The 17,376-nt window shown below is 37.8% G+C and overlaps 1 protein-coding gene across 3 annotated transcripts in view; it reads left to right on the top strand.

The window, feature by feature from the left end:
• Positions 1-17,376, top strand: part of LOC140143620 (protein unc-13 homolog D-like) — an 88,729-nt gene that overhangs the window by 54,102 nt on the left and 17,251 nt on the right. For 2 of the 3 annotated variants that reach the window (XM_072165438.1, XM_072165436.1), the window contains exons 9-17: positions 753-830; positions 1,821-1,902; positions 2,897-3,001; positions 3,390-3,583; positions 8,878-9,007; positions 9,752-9,876; positions 10,783-10,873; positions 11,917-12,123; positions 14,702-14,853. In XM_072165438.1, coding sequence (XP_072021539.1) covers positions 753-830; positions 1,821-1,902; positions 2,897-3,001; positions 3,390-3,583; positions 8,878-9,007; positions 9,752-9,876; positions 10,783-10,873; positions 11,917-12,123; positions 14,702-14,853 — 1,164 coding nt within the window. Of the gene's footprint in view, positions 1-752; positions 831-1,820; positions 1,903-2,896; positions 3,002-3,389; positions 3,584-5,394; positions 5,513-8,877; positions 9,008-9,751; positions 9,877-10,782; positions 10,874-11,916; positions 12,124-14,701; positions 14,854-17,376 lie in introns of all 3 variants that reach the window. The other variant, XM_072165437.1, reaches the window with a different exon arrangement.

Genomic DNA, 17,376 nt, shown 5'->3' with positions numbered 1-17,376 from the left:
GCTGAAATCACATGCTTAATCATGCAGTTATCAAAAAAACATTCTCATGCCTGAGTATAGTGATTCTTAAATTTTCATTTTGAATGATACTAAATAAAAAATGAGTATAACTATATGTTCAAATCAGTGACAATTTTCAAGCATCTATGTGATTAGGAGTAAGTTATATGAGCTGGTTGAATTGCTAATATTGCTTTTGCATGAATCCCATTTGAAAAATCAAAAATTTTCCAGCTTCTGAGGGGGCACATCCCTCCTCAGGCACCCCCTGTACGAGTGCTTATGTGCGCATGATGGTGCTTATGTGCCCATTTTAATTTTGCCCTCCCCCCACTTTCAAAAACCTTGCGTGGGCCCTGAATTGTGATGGGGTTGGGACGTGGATTTGTTGGCGCTTATCAGCTACTCAGTCCATTTTCCCAATATGATATTCAATACGGGAGACATGGCAGATCAGTTACACAGGGAAGAAAAAACAGATTTAGATGCATTGGGCAGTTTATTTGAAACTCGAGATAACCTGTGAGAGCGAGTATGGATTTGAACCTATAATGTGATGGAGTTTTTGGCACAATAAAGCTCTGAAGTCTCTTATAAAATCGAATTGAAAATATAATTGCGATTTTGCTTGACAGTTTACTGTACATTATTTGCCAGATCACAAGACATGTATAGTTGAGCAAGTGGATATACCCTGCCAGGATGGTAGTTAATTTTGTGTTTCAATGTTGATTTTGCTATTGTACTATTAGGGATGAGGATATTGATGCTACGGTGCTACAATCTGTCCAGAAGGCATCGGATGTGAACAGCATTAAAGGCGTTGGCAAGTAAGTTAACCCCCTGAGCACTACCTGCAGATCTACCGTTGCCTCTGATTGGTCAGTTACATGATATATTCACTTTAATCACCAATCAGAATGGCGCTTTGCAAATAATTCACCCCATTATTTTGCATGGTGAAATTATTCTAACAATGTTGCTGATTTGTCCAATTGATAATGAAAACTTCTTTTTGGCCAATCGGCATGTAGTTCTCATGGGGTTAAAGAGATATTATTCCAGTTGAAATCCATGACTTTAATCTCCCATACAGCGGGTATTTATTTCAAATGGAGTCACCCATTCAGGTAACCCCATTTGAAATTCACACTCCCTGCATGGAAGTTTAAGGTCATGACTTCCAAGGGGGGTCAAAGTTGATTTATTAAAATGTTGACTTCTAAATGTAGCCTTTACCTGGGATATAGTATATCTCTGTTTGCTCTTGTTAACAATTGAACTGCACAAGGAACTAATTGCTTGTTTGGCTAGGTTACCTGTACGAGAACTCGGGGAACTTATCCTAGCTGCAATTGGTTAGTGTGGTATCTATAGGGTGTGCAATTTGTAGCTGCAAATCCCTGATTGTTTCTAAATTGTTTATAGTGAATTTCTGTAAAGTGAGGCTTGTGCCTTGGGTTTATGGCTGTGTGTGTAGTGCACTATAAATCACTGCATTTTTTTATAATTATCTCCTGCATTTAAAGAACCTATAGACCTTTTCAAATCAACATTGGACACGTTCAGAAAACAATGCACGTGCACCAGTGTACGCAAGCATCCTCACACTTGTGTAAATTCACATAAGCGCCTGCCAGTGACACGCATTTTAAAGCAAAGCGCAACTATTACGTCTAGTACGCACGGTCGTCATAAACAAACAGCTGTCTTTTGACAACTTCGATATGCAAAGATCTTTTCCTGAAGTAGATAGAAGATTGATATCATTTTGAAATTAAATGAATATTGTATTAATATTGTGATCTTTTCCTCCTCAGATTATTCAAAGAGATTGCCCAGTCTGCTGCTAATAGTGGAGATTCTACCGACTACATGGGATGTGTCAACATTAAACTCAGTGTAAGTACTGCTTAACCAGGTTTAGGTAATGTGTCAATGGGATGTGTCAACATTAAACTTAGTATAAATACTGCTTAACCAGGTTTAGGTAATGTGTAAATGGGATGTGTCAACATTAAACTTTGTGTAAGTACTGCTTAACTTGGTTACGGTAATGTGAGAATGGCATGTGTCAACATTAAACTTAGTGTAAGTACTGCTTAACCATGTTTAGGTAATGTGTCAATGGGATGTTTCAACATTAAACTCAGTGTAAGTACTGCTTAACTAGGTTTAGATAATGTGTCAATGGGATGTGTCAACATTAAACTTAGTGTAAGTACTGCTTAACTAGGTTTAGATAATGTGTCAATGGGATGTGTCAACATTAAATTTAGTATAAATACTGCTTAACCAGGTTTAGGTAATGTGTCAATGGGATGTGTCAACATTAAACTTAGTATAAATACTGCTTAACCAGGTTTAGGTAATGTGTCAATGTCAATGGGATGTGTCAACATTAAACTTAGTGTAAGTACTGCTTAACTAGGTTTAGATAATGTGTCAATGGGATGTGTCAACATTAAACTTAGTGTAAGTACTGCTTAACTAGGTTTAGGTAATGTGTCAATGGGATGTGTAATCATTAAACTTAGTGTAAGTACTGCTTACCAGGTTTAGGTAATGTGTCAAATGGTGGAGTCTGTGGAATGTTTCAATATTGAGCTTAGCGTAAATACTGCTTAACCAGGTTAGGTAATATGCCAAATGGTGGTGTTAATGGGATGTTTCAATATTTAACTTAGTATAAATACTGCATGCTTACTTATGTAAGGTCATGTCAACAATAATATTAGCATTACATTGACAGACTGGTGTGAGTTGCATGTCTATAGTTTGTCCGGCATATAATTGGCGAAACTTGATTAATGTGTGCATTAATAAAGCTATATTTGTTTCCTTATTTGGAATGTGCATCTATATAATAGCATTATGTTTCTTATTGCTTTGACAGACCATACCCAGTGAAGGATTAGAAGCCTGGTTACCACTAAGGGCCAGGTCATCAAAAACACGCGTACAGGGAGAGGTCAGAGTAAATATCAAACTCGCATATGAGGTAAGAAGAACACTTTTCTGTTATTGGTTTGGTTATGGGGAGGGGGGAATCAATGGGCTATTCCACTTGAAATCCATACACCCCCTTATGGATGATATGATCTTAATCTCCCACACATGAGGTGTTGATTTTAAATGGTGGTAACCTCATTTGAAATGATTCACATTCCCTGAGTGGATGATTAATGTCATGAGATCAGTATTGAAAGAATAATTCCTTGTTGTTAGACCTGAGATATCGTCATTTCACGTCACAGCAACTTGAAATGCGCAGTTACGATGTTCGCTAAACGATGTGCGCATCAGTGTGATGTCAAATGATGACATCTGGGGTCTAACAAAGTTAAATTTTTTTGAACACTGATCAAATTTTTTTGTTGTCTTTGTAGGAAGGCAAGAGGCCAGACCAAGGTATGACAGCCTATAAGGCCCACTCCATCCTGTGGTATCATTTTGTACATTACGAGGTTTCACAACAAGATAGCAAGAACTTCTGGAATGGTCACCTGACTAAGGCTGCCATGGCGATCCTATCCCAGCATGCTGTGCAATATGAAATGCCTGATATGCAGCAATGTCTAAGGTAAATCGCATTGGTGTTAATAAAGGATATACTAATATACCAGGTGTTCCCAAACTTTTGTTTTCCTGTGACCCAAATTTCATTAAAAAATATGTCACAACCCACAGCTTATACAAATGCTGTTACTTTCCAAAACTTATCAGGGCATATCAGTTAAAATTTCCAAGCAGTCCTGCTGACCGGCTGCCAGAATTACTTAAGCGAGACAAATGTGTGTGAAGAGTGCGAAAATTGGAATTTTCTAATGCTAAATGGGTTAAAATGGGGTTACTTGTCCATATGTGCCCTGCTGTTTAATGCACAGAGATGAATTTTTTTTAAAGTTTTTACATGTACAGAGATGTATTTTTTTTAAAGTCCTGCGACCCGGTATGGAAGAGGCTGCAACCCTGCAGAGTCCCGACCCATAGTATGGGAATGGCTGCTATACCGTAAAACTCCGTCTACAAGCATATAGTGTGCTTCTGATGAAAGCTACATTAATCCAGTCGCCATTATGGAGTTTGAGCAAATAAATTACGGATTCAAGCATATACAAACAAGTATTATTTTAAGACCAATCTATTGTATTGGTATATTAACGCTTGGTTCGAATTAATGAAGCTTTTATAAAAAACACTATATATGCTTGTAGACGGGGTTTTACGGTATACTGTCTTCCCATGTTTGGTTTGGGTAATTTCTGAAAATTAAGGAAGTACACAACTGAGGAATTACACATGGTAATTAAAGCATGCGTTTGACAGGCATGAGAACATACAATACACATCTCGCGGGTAGAACCTTGTTTTGAGATGAACGTGCTAAGGATCAATAGGAAGAAAAATGTGAGCATGAAAATGTTGTGAATCAACTGCACTCACAAAATAAGCCAAATTGTCATGCACACAAACCTTTTGTGCTTAACAGTAATTGGAAACAATTCCTGTAAATGTGGTAACTTTCCTGTAAATGTGTGTGTGTAATTCCTGTAAATGTGTGGAATATTTTGCATTTTGCTGATTTTTGACTAACTTCACTTGTTTTTAATTTCATGGTTTTGAATTTTCTTACATAGACCAATACATAAAAAAAATCATTGTATGCGCACAATGTGCTTTCATGGGAAGCTGTGTTGAGCTTAGCAGAAAAGTGTGACATGAGATACTTAGTATAAATGCTAATTGGGGATGGTGCTAATTAGTGTTATTGGACTATTCCAGTTGAAATCCATACATTCTCACACATTCAAGGTTTGCCTGAATGGTTGACTCCATTTGAAAACTACACTCCCTGTGTGGGAGATAAAGATCATATCTTTCATAGGGGTGTGTGGATTTCAACTGGAATATCTCAATAATGATGATTTAATTAAAACAGATTAATTAATGGCCAGGGATAATTCGTCGTCTGCTTCACATACTGTCGTATCTCAAGTGCCTTTTATAAAAAAATTTCTTAGCGTCATATAATTGTGATGAGATACACTGTAAAATTAATTTTATATATTAATTTTGAGGTATTAACAATTTTTGAAAATTGAGTTACTATAATTATTATCTTATAAATACAAACATTAGGCAATCATATACTGTTTTTTACTCCATCTTTATCTCAATTTCAAATTTGCCGCCTTAGGGCTCCATGGACCATATCGTGTCACAAATACAACAATGATAATAAAAATCACACAAGGCAGCCGCTTAAGACACAACAGTATGTGACGCAGACGACAAATTTTGTAAATATGGTTATTTTGCACTAATTGCGGCAATACTAACATGGTTTTAATGTGCGTTTGTGCCACCATTTTGTTTTCATCCCTCACACAGTCGCTGGCTTGCTTATAGCCAAGAATGTGCATTGACGGTTATGGATTTTCACTCGTTATTCAGACATGGGAAAGTTATGGCTAATAATTGGTCACCATTTGCCTTCAAACCGAGCGAGGTATGTTTGTGCTTCGGTTAAGAGTGTGTATATGCACTGTTTTGGCCAATGAGGTAGAATCAAAGAGTACCGACTCTGCCATGTTTGTGTGTCGCTCATGGAGGTCACTTAATGTGACTCTGGATTATTTTGGTTTGTGCCTGGCAAACTTTGATTCAAAGTGTGTGGTTGTTTGCATTCTGAGTTGTGTATGTGTGCTGAGCATTGCATGTACAAACGCTCAAGCTGAAAGATGCAAGTTATTGTTTGATTTAGGACTCTTAGAGATAGATGATGAAGGTAACATTACATGGCCTCCATGAGCATCAATCCAAGATGGCGGATTTGCCATAGGGCTATAATAAAAGACAAAGATAAAGAGAATTTATCGCGTCTGATGTCATCTGTCAATCAAACTCGAGCACGGTTTGTTTACAAGTGTTGTGATGATGACTTGCTGAACGCGGATTTATAACCGGGCGCCTTATTGTTAATTTTGCACCTTTCGACATACAAACCATCTCAAAAGTTAGGTCTTTATAGTAGGAAACTTTCTTTGGTGAAGGCACCATGTCCACAATGCCTAGAAAAGCTGCTTTTTGCCTTGTAAAAGTACGGACTTTTTCGCCATTTGCTGCTATTCCTTTTCTCCGATCAGCACCAGATAGATCGGTCTTCCTTTCGCGCTGATTAACCTGTGTAAACCAATCAAGGATCGTAATTGACAGTGACATCAGACGCGATAAATTCTTTTTATCTCGGTCTTTAATTATATGTATGGTGCAGTTTTGAGTCGGTAATCTTTTCTGTATAGACCTTTTCAAATCGAAGTTTTCCGAAATTTGTTATGGATGACCCGTTTACAATTCCGGGTCATAAACACAAACGCAACTATTACGTCTGATCACAAATCTGTGTGAAAGACACGGTCAAGCATTGGGTATGGCTTGTGCAAGAGATTGATATTTATATTGCAAAGACCACATGAAGACCAAATCAAATGTGCAGCAGACGACAAACATCTGCATTTTTCTTTCTTTTACTGTCACATTGTGAAGTGCCAAATAGTGGATGTGTTAGTTCAATAACTTTAGAATATAATTCTCTGTGATGACTCATGTTAATTTTGGCTAAATACGTTGTATTTTCACTCAAAAGGGTATGTGATTCCGCTTGATTCATTGTGCACCAATTTGACCCCCTAGCTTACTGAATAAATACTGCGGTTTTCAGCACAGAATATATTGAGGATTTTCATGGATGGGTGACTCCATTTGAAATTGACACACCTCGTGTCTGAGATTAAGGTCATATCTCTATAGGAGCGTATAGATTTCAACTGGACTTGCCCATTAGAAAATACATCTGATATTAGTGGGATGCTTTTTTGAAGCAAACAAAAAATAAGTTCCTTAATTTAGTTGTGACATTTACTTGTGACATGAATGCGTAGAGCATCATTGTTTGACAGGTATGAGGTTCGGTGAAAGAAGTAGAAATAGTGTAGGGATGTGTTTGTCAGCAGCAGGGTAAACTCACAAATAGTGTTGGTTGGAGTGTGGGGTGTGTTCACTTTGTGTCTGAAGGTATGTGCTGAAGCATTTGGATTGCATCATAATTTGTTCATTGCACAGCTCATTGCAATTTGATTGCAGGGAAATTCCCATTTGCACAGTCAAATAGATAAAGGTAGGTATTGCTTATACATGTGAGCCACAAAAAAAAAAGTTGTCAGACCCATGTTAATGTTAAAGGGACATTCAGAGATCTGTCAATAGTACAAAAATAATCCCCTCACATGTAATTTTTGTGTATGTTAAGAATATTTACTGATGAAGTAATTAACCCCTGCAGTAAATAAGCCAGACACTACATTGTCATGTCAAGTGAGGCTTACTATTTATTCTGTATGCCCAGGCATGAGGAAGTTCCATGCAAATCCAATGGAGGATACAATCTCAGTTTTCTTCATATTTTGTCAATATTTCCCTGATTCTGACAATTTGACAGATCTCTGAAAGTTGCTTGGACTGTAATAAGCTATTACAGTTGAAATCCATACACCCCCTATGGAAGACATGACCTTAATCTTCCATGCCTTGAGTGTGCATTTCAAATGGGGTTACCTGAATGCACTTTTTGAAGTTCACATTGCACTCCCTGTGTGAGAGGTTAAAGCCATGTCTTACATACTGGCTGTATAGATTCCAACTGGAATAATTATAACCTAATGCTGTGTGGGGGTGTGTTGGTGGATAGGAGGGTAGTTTGGATGGAATGTCTTTGTGTAAGCTCTATGTTGGGTTTATGTGTGTAAGTATTGGATAGGATAGCATAGTAGTTGGTTCATTGTGTAGCTTGTGGCATTTCTGTATAAGAGTATTATTGTCTCCCAGTCCTGTAGTCTTCACAGAGGTAGGTATGCTTATATGTGATGCGATCAAGCAAAATCAGTCGGAACTCGGAAATATTAAATTTTCAGTTTCTTATAGGAAAGTAAAAAGCATTTACAAAGCTGCATTTTACAGAAAACCCCATTGAAATTGAACAACCAGTTCCGAAGATATGAGCAATTAAAGAGTTTCCAAAACAAGAGGAAACAAAAGGAAATATTTCCTTTGTGTGGTTATATCTCAAAATCAGTATTTCCGAGTTCCGACTGATTTTGCTTGATCGCATCACATATGTGTAGAGGGAAACAAGAAGTTTGGATTGGACAGCATAATCCCTTCATTGCATGGCTGGTGGCATTGTTGTAGTGAGTGTTATTCCCTCAAACCTATTAGTCAGGTAGGTATATTAGTTTGTGTGTGGACACAAAAAGTAAAATGTCTGGGGTGTTGGTATTGAGATTGAACAGCATAATCCTTTAATTCATGGTTGCTGATGGTAGTGTAGTATCAAACAGTGTGTGCGCCCTTATTGCATGGTTGCTGGTATATTTGCTGTCGTAGTGCACGTTATGAACCATTGGTTATTGCTCCAAGCCTGGGCTCATACACCTGTTCCGAATTTTGATATGCCTTAGGCTTTGTGTTGTGATCATTTCGATCAGTGGTTCGTAACAAAGAAAGCGTGATCCAGTTGACCTAGCAACGGACATATTCTAACGTGCACTACAACAGCGAATTGGTATCAAATAGCAAAATCCCTTCATTGCACGGTTGCTGGTATTTTGGTATGAGGATACTTTACACCATATACAAGGTAATTGACTCAATCTAGATCAAAGGTTCCCAATCCACCTGTTTTGGATTCCAACCTCCTTTCTTGAAAGGTGGACCACTCACGACCCTAATCAAAATCGCATCCATCACCTTATTCCTGGGTAGTCTTGTGTTGGGAGACCCTTGATCTAGATACTGTCAATTGTATCCTGCCCTCAGTCAGTGGAATGGCCTCAGTCAGCCATGTGCTTTAAGGACGATGGAGTTTCGAATATTTTCGGATTTGACACAGAAAGTGACAGATGCATCTTGGGATCATCCTCATATTGTCCAGTTACCTGAAGAAGAGGTATGATCAGTTATGATATGATGGGGGGGTGGGGTGAGTGTGTACATTCATAGATTGAGGTATTCTTGATATAATAAGTAAGTGACAGACACGTCTTGTGAGGTATTCTTGATATAAGTAAGTGACGGACGCATCTAGGGATCATCCTCATATTGTCCAGTTATCTGATAAAGCGGTATGTGGTTAGTGATTGATGAGTGATGTGCGTTTGTAAGTACCTGCATACAAGGATCTATGTATGGATACACGTATCACTTAATGGATACACGTATCACTTAATGGATACACGTATCACTTAATGGATACACGTATCACTTAATGAGGACGACACACCCCCAACCGTGGACGTCCTTAGTTACAGAATATAATTGTAGAATTTCTTCTCGCCCCCATGCACTGCTTAGCATGTGTAGTTATAGGTTATGTGTAGTCTCTTTTCCAGAATAAAAGAGACGAACTAAAAGAAACTGCACACAGCTTGAAGTCAGATTCCCAGGAAAGTGGATCAGATGCTCAGATCTGATGAAGTTCTGCGATGAGATTGACAAAATATTAGCAAGTAAAAACTTGCTGGTTTTGTCAAGCAAAAACTGTTATTTAATTTGAAGTACAAACTTGATGAATCTATTCACTGAAGATATATTACCTGAGTTCTGAACCTCTGATGTGCTTTTGAGACAAAGAATTTAATTAATATGGCCTTGCCAATCTGTTTTAAAATCTTTTTACATATTTTCTTTTCAGGAATCCAATTTAAAGAAAGCGTTTCAGAGGTTTGTGACGTATGGTCTGGATTTGATCAAGAAACAACAAGAAGTGTTTCCTGCAACCAACAAACCTGCTCTCATCAGATTAGAAAACCTACTGAAGTAAGATTTTATGTGTGTCTGTATATTAGTTTGTTATGACCAACTTAGCAAGCTTTGTTTGTCTGGATCTTGCCAACTCATTGGTCATGTGAATATTTTTGTCCAAGGTGCAAACCCCCTCTTTTCAAACTTTTCACCGGGTCCTTATGTCCTCTCTTTTAAAAGAGGACTTTTCCAGCTTGGGATTTGGTTGCAGGGAGAGAGTTTTTCCTGTTTGGTCGAATTTGTGTTCTTTTATACATGTTCTTTATCCGTTATATCATGTTGTTTGTTGTATTTTGATATCTGTGAGCTGCACAGCAATTCAGCTTTAAGTTGTTAGTATGGTTGAATAATAATCTTCTTGAAGTATTTATTTATTATTTATTAAATCTTGTTTTGCCTGGGGTACATAGCACAGGGATCAATACTAATTTCCAGGTTGTTCCAGGGGTCAAAGACAATACATCAAAAAACATTAGAAATAATGTACAAAACAATAATTGCATAACATAAAATAATTCCACTCTATGTGCTGGTCGGCTGCAGTGCGGCAATATCTGCAAGCTAAATGTGGTCCAAGGAGCAGAATACCATCTCGGAGCTGTAGATGGAAGAGGGGCCCTTCATCCATCCAGCTACCCAGGTTGGGAACTGTCCCACATTGCACCCAGCAACACATGGGACAGCATGCCAGCTGCATGGCAGGTAAAGTCAGCATTGCAGCCGACCAACATCTTGTAGAGTCAAGAGAACAATAAGGATTAAAACTAGACCAGCTAGAATGAACAAATTAAAAAGCATAAGTTAAAAACATAGATAAGCACACATCAATGTTGAAATAGAGCATAAATCTAGCATAATGAATGTCAGTCTTAAATATAATTGACAATTATTGTAAATGTGTATTTTTGTTGCACTTTGCAGGTGTTTACAGCAGGTGTCTGAATTACAGTTTGCCAAGAACTTCAAGATATTACAACCAGACTTGAAGACAGTCATCACCAGTCTAATACAGGTATGCACTACAAAGTCTTGTAGTATTGGGACCCACCATGAGTACCTGGTACGGGTACGGGTCCCAGGCCATGAGTACGGGTACATGTCCCAGTCCGTGAGTACGGGTACGGAAATTGGGACTCCAGTACCTGTACTGGTACGAGTACGGGTATGGGAACTACAAGTCTGCTACAAACCATTCAGTACAAACAAACTCTGTTATCTGTCTAAGTGATTTGAAAAGGAAAACAGGTTTTTCAAAGACATTATACCTCATTGTCGTACTCTGAAGCATTGGAAGGATGTCTTTGTTGTATGAAATAATTTCTTGGTGTCCCAATTCACCACTTTAGGACATTCAATGAATTACTCCCCTGATCTATATTTGTCACTCATCCAGTGGATGCTTGATCTCATTATAGCTAGGCATGTTCATGAAATTGTTTTCATTGAAAAGAGAATCATTTAACGTAAAACACGAGGGGTTGATCATGTCTGTAGCCCAACAATTGGCAATGTTATGAGCAAAAATGTGCTCACCTGAATTGTCCCAGCATGGCTTCCTGTGTCTTAACATGTGTACATTTTATGGCTAAATTTTCACAACTTTATGGGACATTATATATACACAAATGCGCTCATGTTTCATGAAATACAGCAATATATCACTGTGTGATATAATCAGATTATTAGACATGGTTTGTAGTAAAATGCCACATAGCTTTGGGTTATAGGGGTCGAAATCCAAATTATCTCCATTTTCCTGTTGGATTACACAGTTTAACTGGCAGTATTTTGGGACACAATTTCTATACTGAAGCCTGCCCTCATATATCAAAAATATAATCATACCTATCATATCCAGACAAAATAGGTTGGACTGTACTGTATAGGCAAAAGCATGGTGCAAAAAAAAACAGTCAAAACCAGCTAAAAATAGCTTAGGATATGGTGATGAAGTCCATTTTCAAAATTACCAGCTTTGTGCCTGACTTTTTGGTCCACAAATGCTCAAGTTTTGTGTATTTTGTACTAATTTTCCTCTTTTCTAACCTTATATAGCAAGATCTTCATGATTGGTACAACAGGAAGCATGCCGAATGCCTACAGGCTGTCTGGAACGAGGTTGCCGTGGTATCTGCCATGGTGGATTTCACTAATGCAATCAGTGTACATCTTGCAAGACTCAAGAAGTCTGTGGACCAAGTGTATCAGAATGTATTCAACATGAGCTATTTCACTATAGCATACCAGGAACTTGCCAGGGCTGTGAGTATTATGGGATGTTATCAGAATTAAGTGGGATTTCTGGATTTATCGTTAATTTAGTAGACATGTATATTTGAGGCAAACAAGGGATATTTTTTGTATTGTCTGAACATAATCATGCTGTACTCCTCTGTTCAATGGTATTAAATAAATAGAACTGAACCATCTGCAAATGTTTAAAGGTGAACCTCATTGAAAATAAAGTTATATATCAATGGAAAGCTTATGATGCCAGGAAGCAGAAAAGAATATTTTTATTTGCCTAACGCACCAGGATAGACATAATCTCCATGCAAAGATTGGATATTGGCACCCCCTAAAATACAAAAACGAAATCGTTCAAATTGGGCGCTTTCGATGATGACGCCAGCACGGGACACACAGTTACTTCCGGTTTGATTGTAAACACAATGTCCATGCATTACTGGCATGCATCAGGCCAATGCACGAACTCAGCAGTCATTGTCAACTTACTTTACATGAAAAATATCTTCAATAAAATAAGAATAACATGAAGGAAACATCATGATCAAATCAAGAATGAAGTTCCTGAATAAAGTGTGTGGATTAAAAATGGGAAAAGTGCTGGCGGGTGATTTGGGATAGGCCAAGCCATCCACGATATGCAGGGAATATTACAGTAAAGCACGAAGAGAAAAGATTAAGCCAAGAACCGGAATGAAAACAGATTGCAAAAATAACTGCTAGTGCTACCAGTTCAGATCGTCACACCAAGTTGAGATGAACTTATCACAATGAGAAAATGAAGGAATAGAATAAGGTACATGTAATGGGATTTTTAATTATTTCTTAACTTTACAACCGGTCATGTATGATAGGCGTAACTCGTAGATACATACGGGCGGGGTGAACTCAGTACAGTGACTGACTGTGACTGAGTGTCAGGCGCCGAGTGTTCCGTATCCGCGACTGTACGTACTGTACTTGCAGACAAAATGACCGATTTGATATTCACATTCTGATATTTCCAACTAATATTGCTACTTCATCAGCAAAATTTATTCCTGTAAATGTTCCACTGAAATATAAGGGAATGATTGATCAAATCTGCTGAAACAGGGCGCAAACTTGTGCTTCTGGAGAGACGAAGCGAGTCGCTGTGTTTGCCCACCTTGATCGGCGCGGCTGCCTGTAATTTCTTCAGCATAAAAGCAGCAATTTACGATCGTGTTCGGTAATCCATAAAACATGAATGTTTCACTTTTTCAGTACACTGATTGCAGTATCATTAAAAGAATCGTGACACAAGTGACAATATTTTAATTTTATTCAGATTTCAGAATTCCATCAAATAACGGTCTACTAAGCCTAAATTGTATTTATTTTATAATAAAGTATCTGTTTCTTTCAATCGCGATTGTGTGGAAAGAATGTACCGGGGGAATGTATTACCGCAATGCGCTAAATATGAAAACCTTTATGGGCTGGATTTGATGAAATCGGGGGTTTTTTTATTAATTTTTAATTACTACAAGACGATATTCTTAAAAATCAGATATTTTAAAATGAATCAAGAATAGGGAATGTCACAAACAAGTTATTTAATTTGTTATTCGATCATGTTTATTCAGTCCATGACATGAACGGCATACGGTAGCAGAATCATTTGCGCATGGAATTGATCCCAGCGAAATTCAAACTCAATTACCCAGTTATACCCAGCCAGTTATGACTGATTTTGTCAAAAATTTACGGAACATTTTCGTGTTGACAATAATTCTATTATTTCTTAATATATAGAAGGAATCAGCAACTTGAAGATTCTTCTCATTTCAAGCTTTATTGTGAAAATCAGACTTGCCGGGCAGCTTGCAAAGTACAGGAAGCAAGTCTTGTTTACATGTTTCGAGTAGGATCACGTGACTGCGAACCCTGAGCTTACGTCACGAGCATTCTCAAGGTCAAAGACGATTGATTTGGGTGCTTTTTGGGCGCCTTAAAAAAGACCAAAAATTCATTCATTTTTTTTATTTTTTCAGTTTTATTGGCCATCAAAAAAATCGGAAAAAATTATTTTTAATATCCTGATATCATAAGCTTTCCATTGATATATAACTTTATTTTCAATGAGGTTCACCTTTAAAGGGACTCTCTGGCAAGCACAGCATTGTGCCTTATATGTTAGAAAAATAATTATCAAGCACGAATCACATGGTTTTATTTAAAACAAACTCATATTAACCATAAAAACAGTCGGCTCTCAACACGCAATATTCAAAATTCCCGCGCAGAAATTGTCTAAGTGCAATGACGTAATGGTTATTTGTGCTCAATTGTCGTCAGCCTTCATTGTATTACTGGGACGTCATTGCACTTGACAATTTTGGCGCCCAAGAATTTTGAATATCGCGTGTTGAGAGACGGCTGTTTTAATTCGTTTTTATGGTCAATATGAGTTTGTTTAAAATAAAACCAATAAAAAGTAATTTGTGCTTGATAATTAATTATCTGACATATAATGCATAATGTTGTGATTACCGGAGTCATCCTTTAAACATTTGCAGATGGTTCAGTTCTATTTATTTACATGGCAACCATTCTGCTCTTCTCTTCACAGCTGATGTACGACATCAAAGTTTGTGTGAATAACTGTAAAAAGTGTGCCAAGGCGTTAGACGAGGAATCTCAACTGGAGATCAGTACGGTCCTATTTCAACTCTACCTAGCTATGAGGGATTTTGTTGCCAATGCTAAACATATCAAGCAAGAGTGAGTATCAATGTGTTAGCATTAATATACTTCAGATGGATTGATTGGAGGTGCGACATGTGTTGCATGCTCTTGACCTGCTGAAGGGAGGGGGTATGGGAGATAGCAAGAGTGAGTACCAATGTGTTAGCATTAAGGAGGGATTGCCATGTTACGGTGGATACATGGGAATTGCAGTCTTCCACGCTTGTTTGATGGTGTTGATAGTCATCAATGTTAATAGGCCTTTCACATTAACATCAGAAATGTTTGGAAAACCAAGTCATGTACTCTAGATGTGTACGCAGTGTAATACAGCTAAAGCATTAAGCATCCTTATGCTCACATAAAATCACATAAACGATTGCCAGTGACACGCATGATGCAAAGTGCAACTAGCATAAGTGATGTCCCCAACACCTGGGTAACGACCTGGAATATTATTATAAACTGGGTAATCAGAAACAAATGACAGCTGTCCTTGAAAATATGTAGGCATAGGCCTATAGCAAGGAAGAGTCGGTACCAATGTTTTAGTGCTAATCCACTTCAGGTGGCATGGTTAGAGATTCCTGCCCTGTCTGTAGCCTGCTCCTGCTCTGCTGAAGGAGGGGGGTGTACCAGTCAGTGGGAGTGCGGGGTGGGGGATTTTGTAGGGTTCAGTAAATGAGAAATTAATGTGTAACAGTTGATACACGTCATGGGAATTGCAGTCGGCTTCACTTGCTTGATGGCATAACTAGAGATCGGTGCCATGCTATTTCACTCAAACTTGCTTTGATTCATTTGTTGTTAATTCTAAATATATTAAGCAAGAGTGAGTACACTGTGAAATATGATTTGCATATAAGGGACTTCTATTGATTGCTGAAGAAAATTTTTACTGGGATATATTAACTACCATACCAATAGAGGAATACAATTTTGACTATATTGCCCTGCACTACAACGTTTACTCGGTACCTATGCATTGAACCATAGATTTCAAAGAACAGGGATAAAACCCTGTATCGTAATTCTATCATGTCTATAGAATATGCATATTATGCTGATCACTCACACCTGTTATTAGAGTGCACTCTGCTTGTAGTGCAGGATGATCTATTCAAAAAAATTGTGTTCCTCTATTGCTATGGTAGTTAATCCGATTATGATGCCACTTCTACGGCGAAAAGTAGATTATGCAGTGGTTATTATTTACATTATTCAAGTATACAGACCTTGCTTTGATCTTTCACTCAACTTACATCACACATCTGGAATGGGCTGTTGTAGTTGAAATCCATACACCCCCCAGTGGAAGACATGACCTTATTCTTCCACACAGGGAGTGTGAATTTCAAATGGGTTTACCTGAATAGATGACTCGATTTGAAATCTACACCCCCTGTGTAGGAGATTAAGGTCATATGTTCCATAGGGCGTGTATGGATTTCAACTGGAATAGCCCATTTGTCATTATGGGTTGGTCATATGCATCCACTGCACTTGCTACATTCACACATGCTCAAAGTCTTTTACAAAAAAATGACATTTTCGGGCCAACCAATTTGCAATGTATCATTGAGAATGATGATTCTTTTGCATCAAGTTTATTTTCGTTGCACACATCACTTCCTATGAATGCTTTTCACGAATGTATTTTTTTATCTGCAAAGTTGTTGATTTTTTTTTATCAAAGGGAAAGTATTTTTTGTATCAAATCAGCAAAATTTATGCAGTTGCTTCAGCCACTAAGTCAGTTTATTTGGCTCTTCCATTTGAAAACCACACTCCCTCTTGAGGAAGATTTTGGAATTCCAACCAAATTCAACAGTTAAAATATTCCGGATCCAACCATTTACATCCATGAAAAGTGTGGATGATTTTAGAATTCCGAACAAAATTGTCAACTTTTAGGCCAAATTGTGCAAATTTCTAACCAGATTTGATCATTTTCAACAGGAGTTTAACATAAAACTGGATTGAACATAAAGGTGCAGTTGAAATAGAGATGGTACTGAAATCTTCCACAGCGGGCGTGTGGATTTTAAATGGAATTGGCCCTTTGTGTTTAGGCATCTTGTCCATCTTGCATTGGCATATGGTGGTGGTGGTACATAGCGGTGATGGTGATGGGTCAGTAATTGGCTATCATAATAATATTTACACCCTTGTGGGTACATTGACAATACTAAATGAATTCAATAGACTTTGTGAAGACACAACATGCACCATTGGTCATATGCAACCACAGCACTCTTGCACTTGCTACATTCACACATGCTCAAAGTAAATGACAACATTTTTTCCAACAAATTTGCAATGTGTCATTGAGAATGATGGTTGTTTTGCATCAAATCTCTGTGCTGGACTTAGTGGAAAACACAACATGCACCCAAGATAACTGAATTGTTGTAATCATTGCTGTGACATACAGTGTACCAGACAGACAGCAGCAAAAAGATTTGGATGAAGGTACAACTTGACATATCTTGTAGCATTCATGAGCTTGCTGGTTTAACATGCTATTTTGGTTGCATATGAAAGTTTCTATAACATAAT

The sequence above is a fragment of the Amphiura filiformis genome, unplaced genomic scaffold (assembly GCF_039555335.1).
Source record: "Amphiura filiformis unplaced genomic scaffold, Afil_fr2py scaffold_24, whole genome shotgun sequence".
Taxonomy (NCBI): Eukaryota; Metazoa; Echinodermata; class Ophiuroidea; order Amphilepidida; family Amphiuridae; genus Amphiura; species Amphiura filiformis.
The sequence above is the reverse complement of the archived record's forward strand: the minus strand, read 5'-3'. Positions and strand labels throughout refer to the sequence as shown.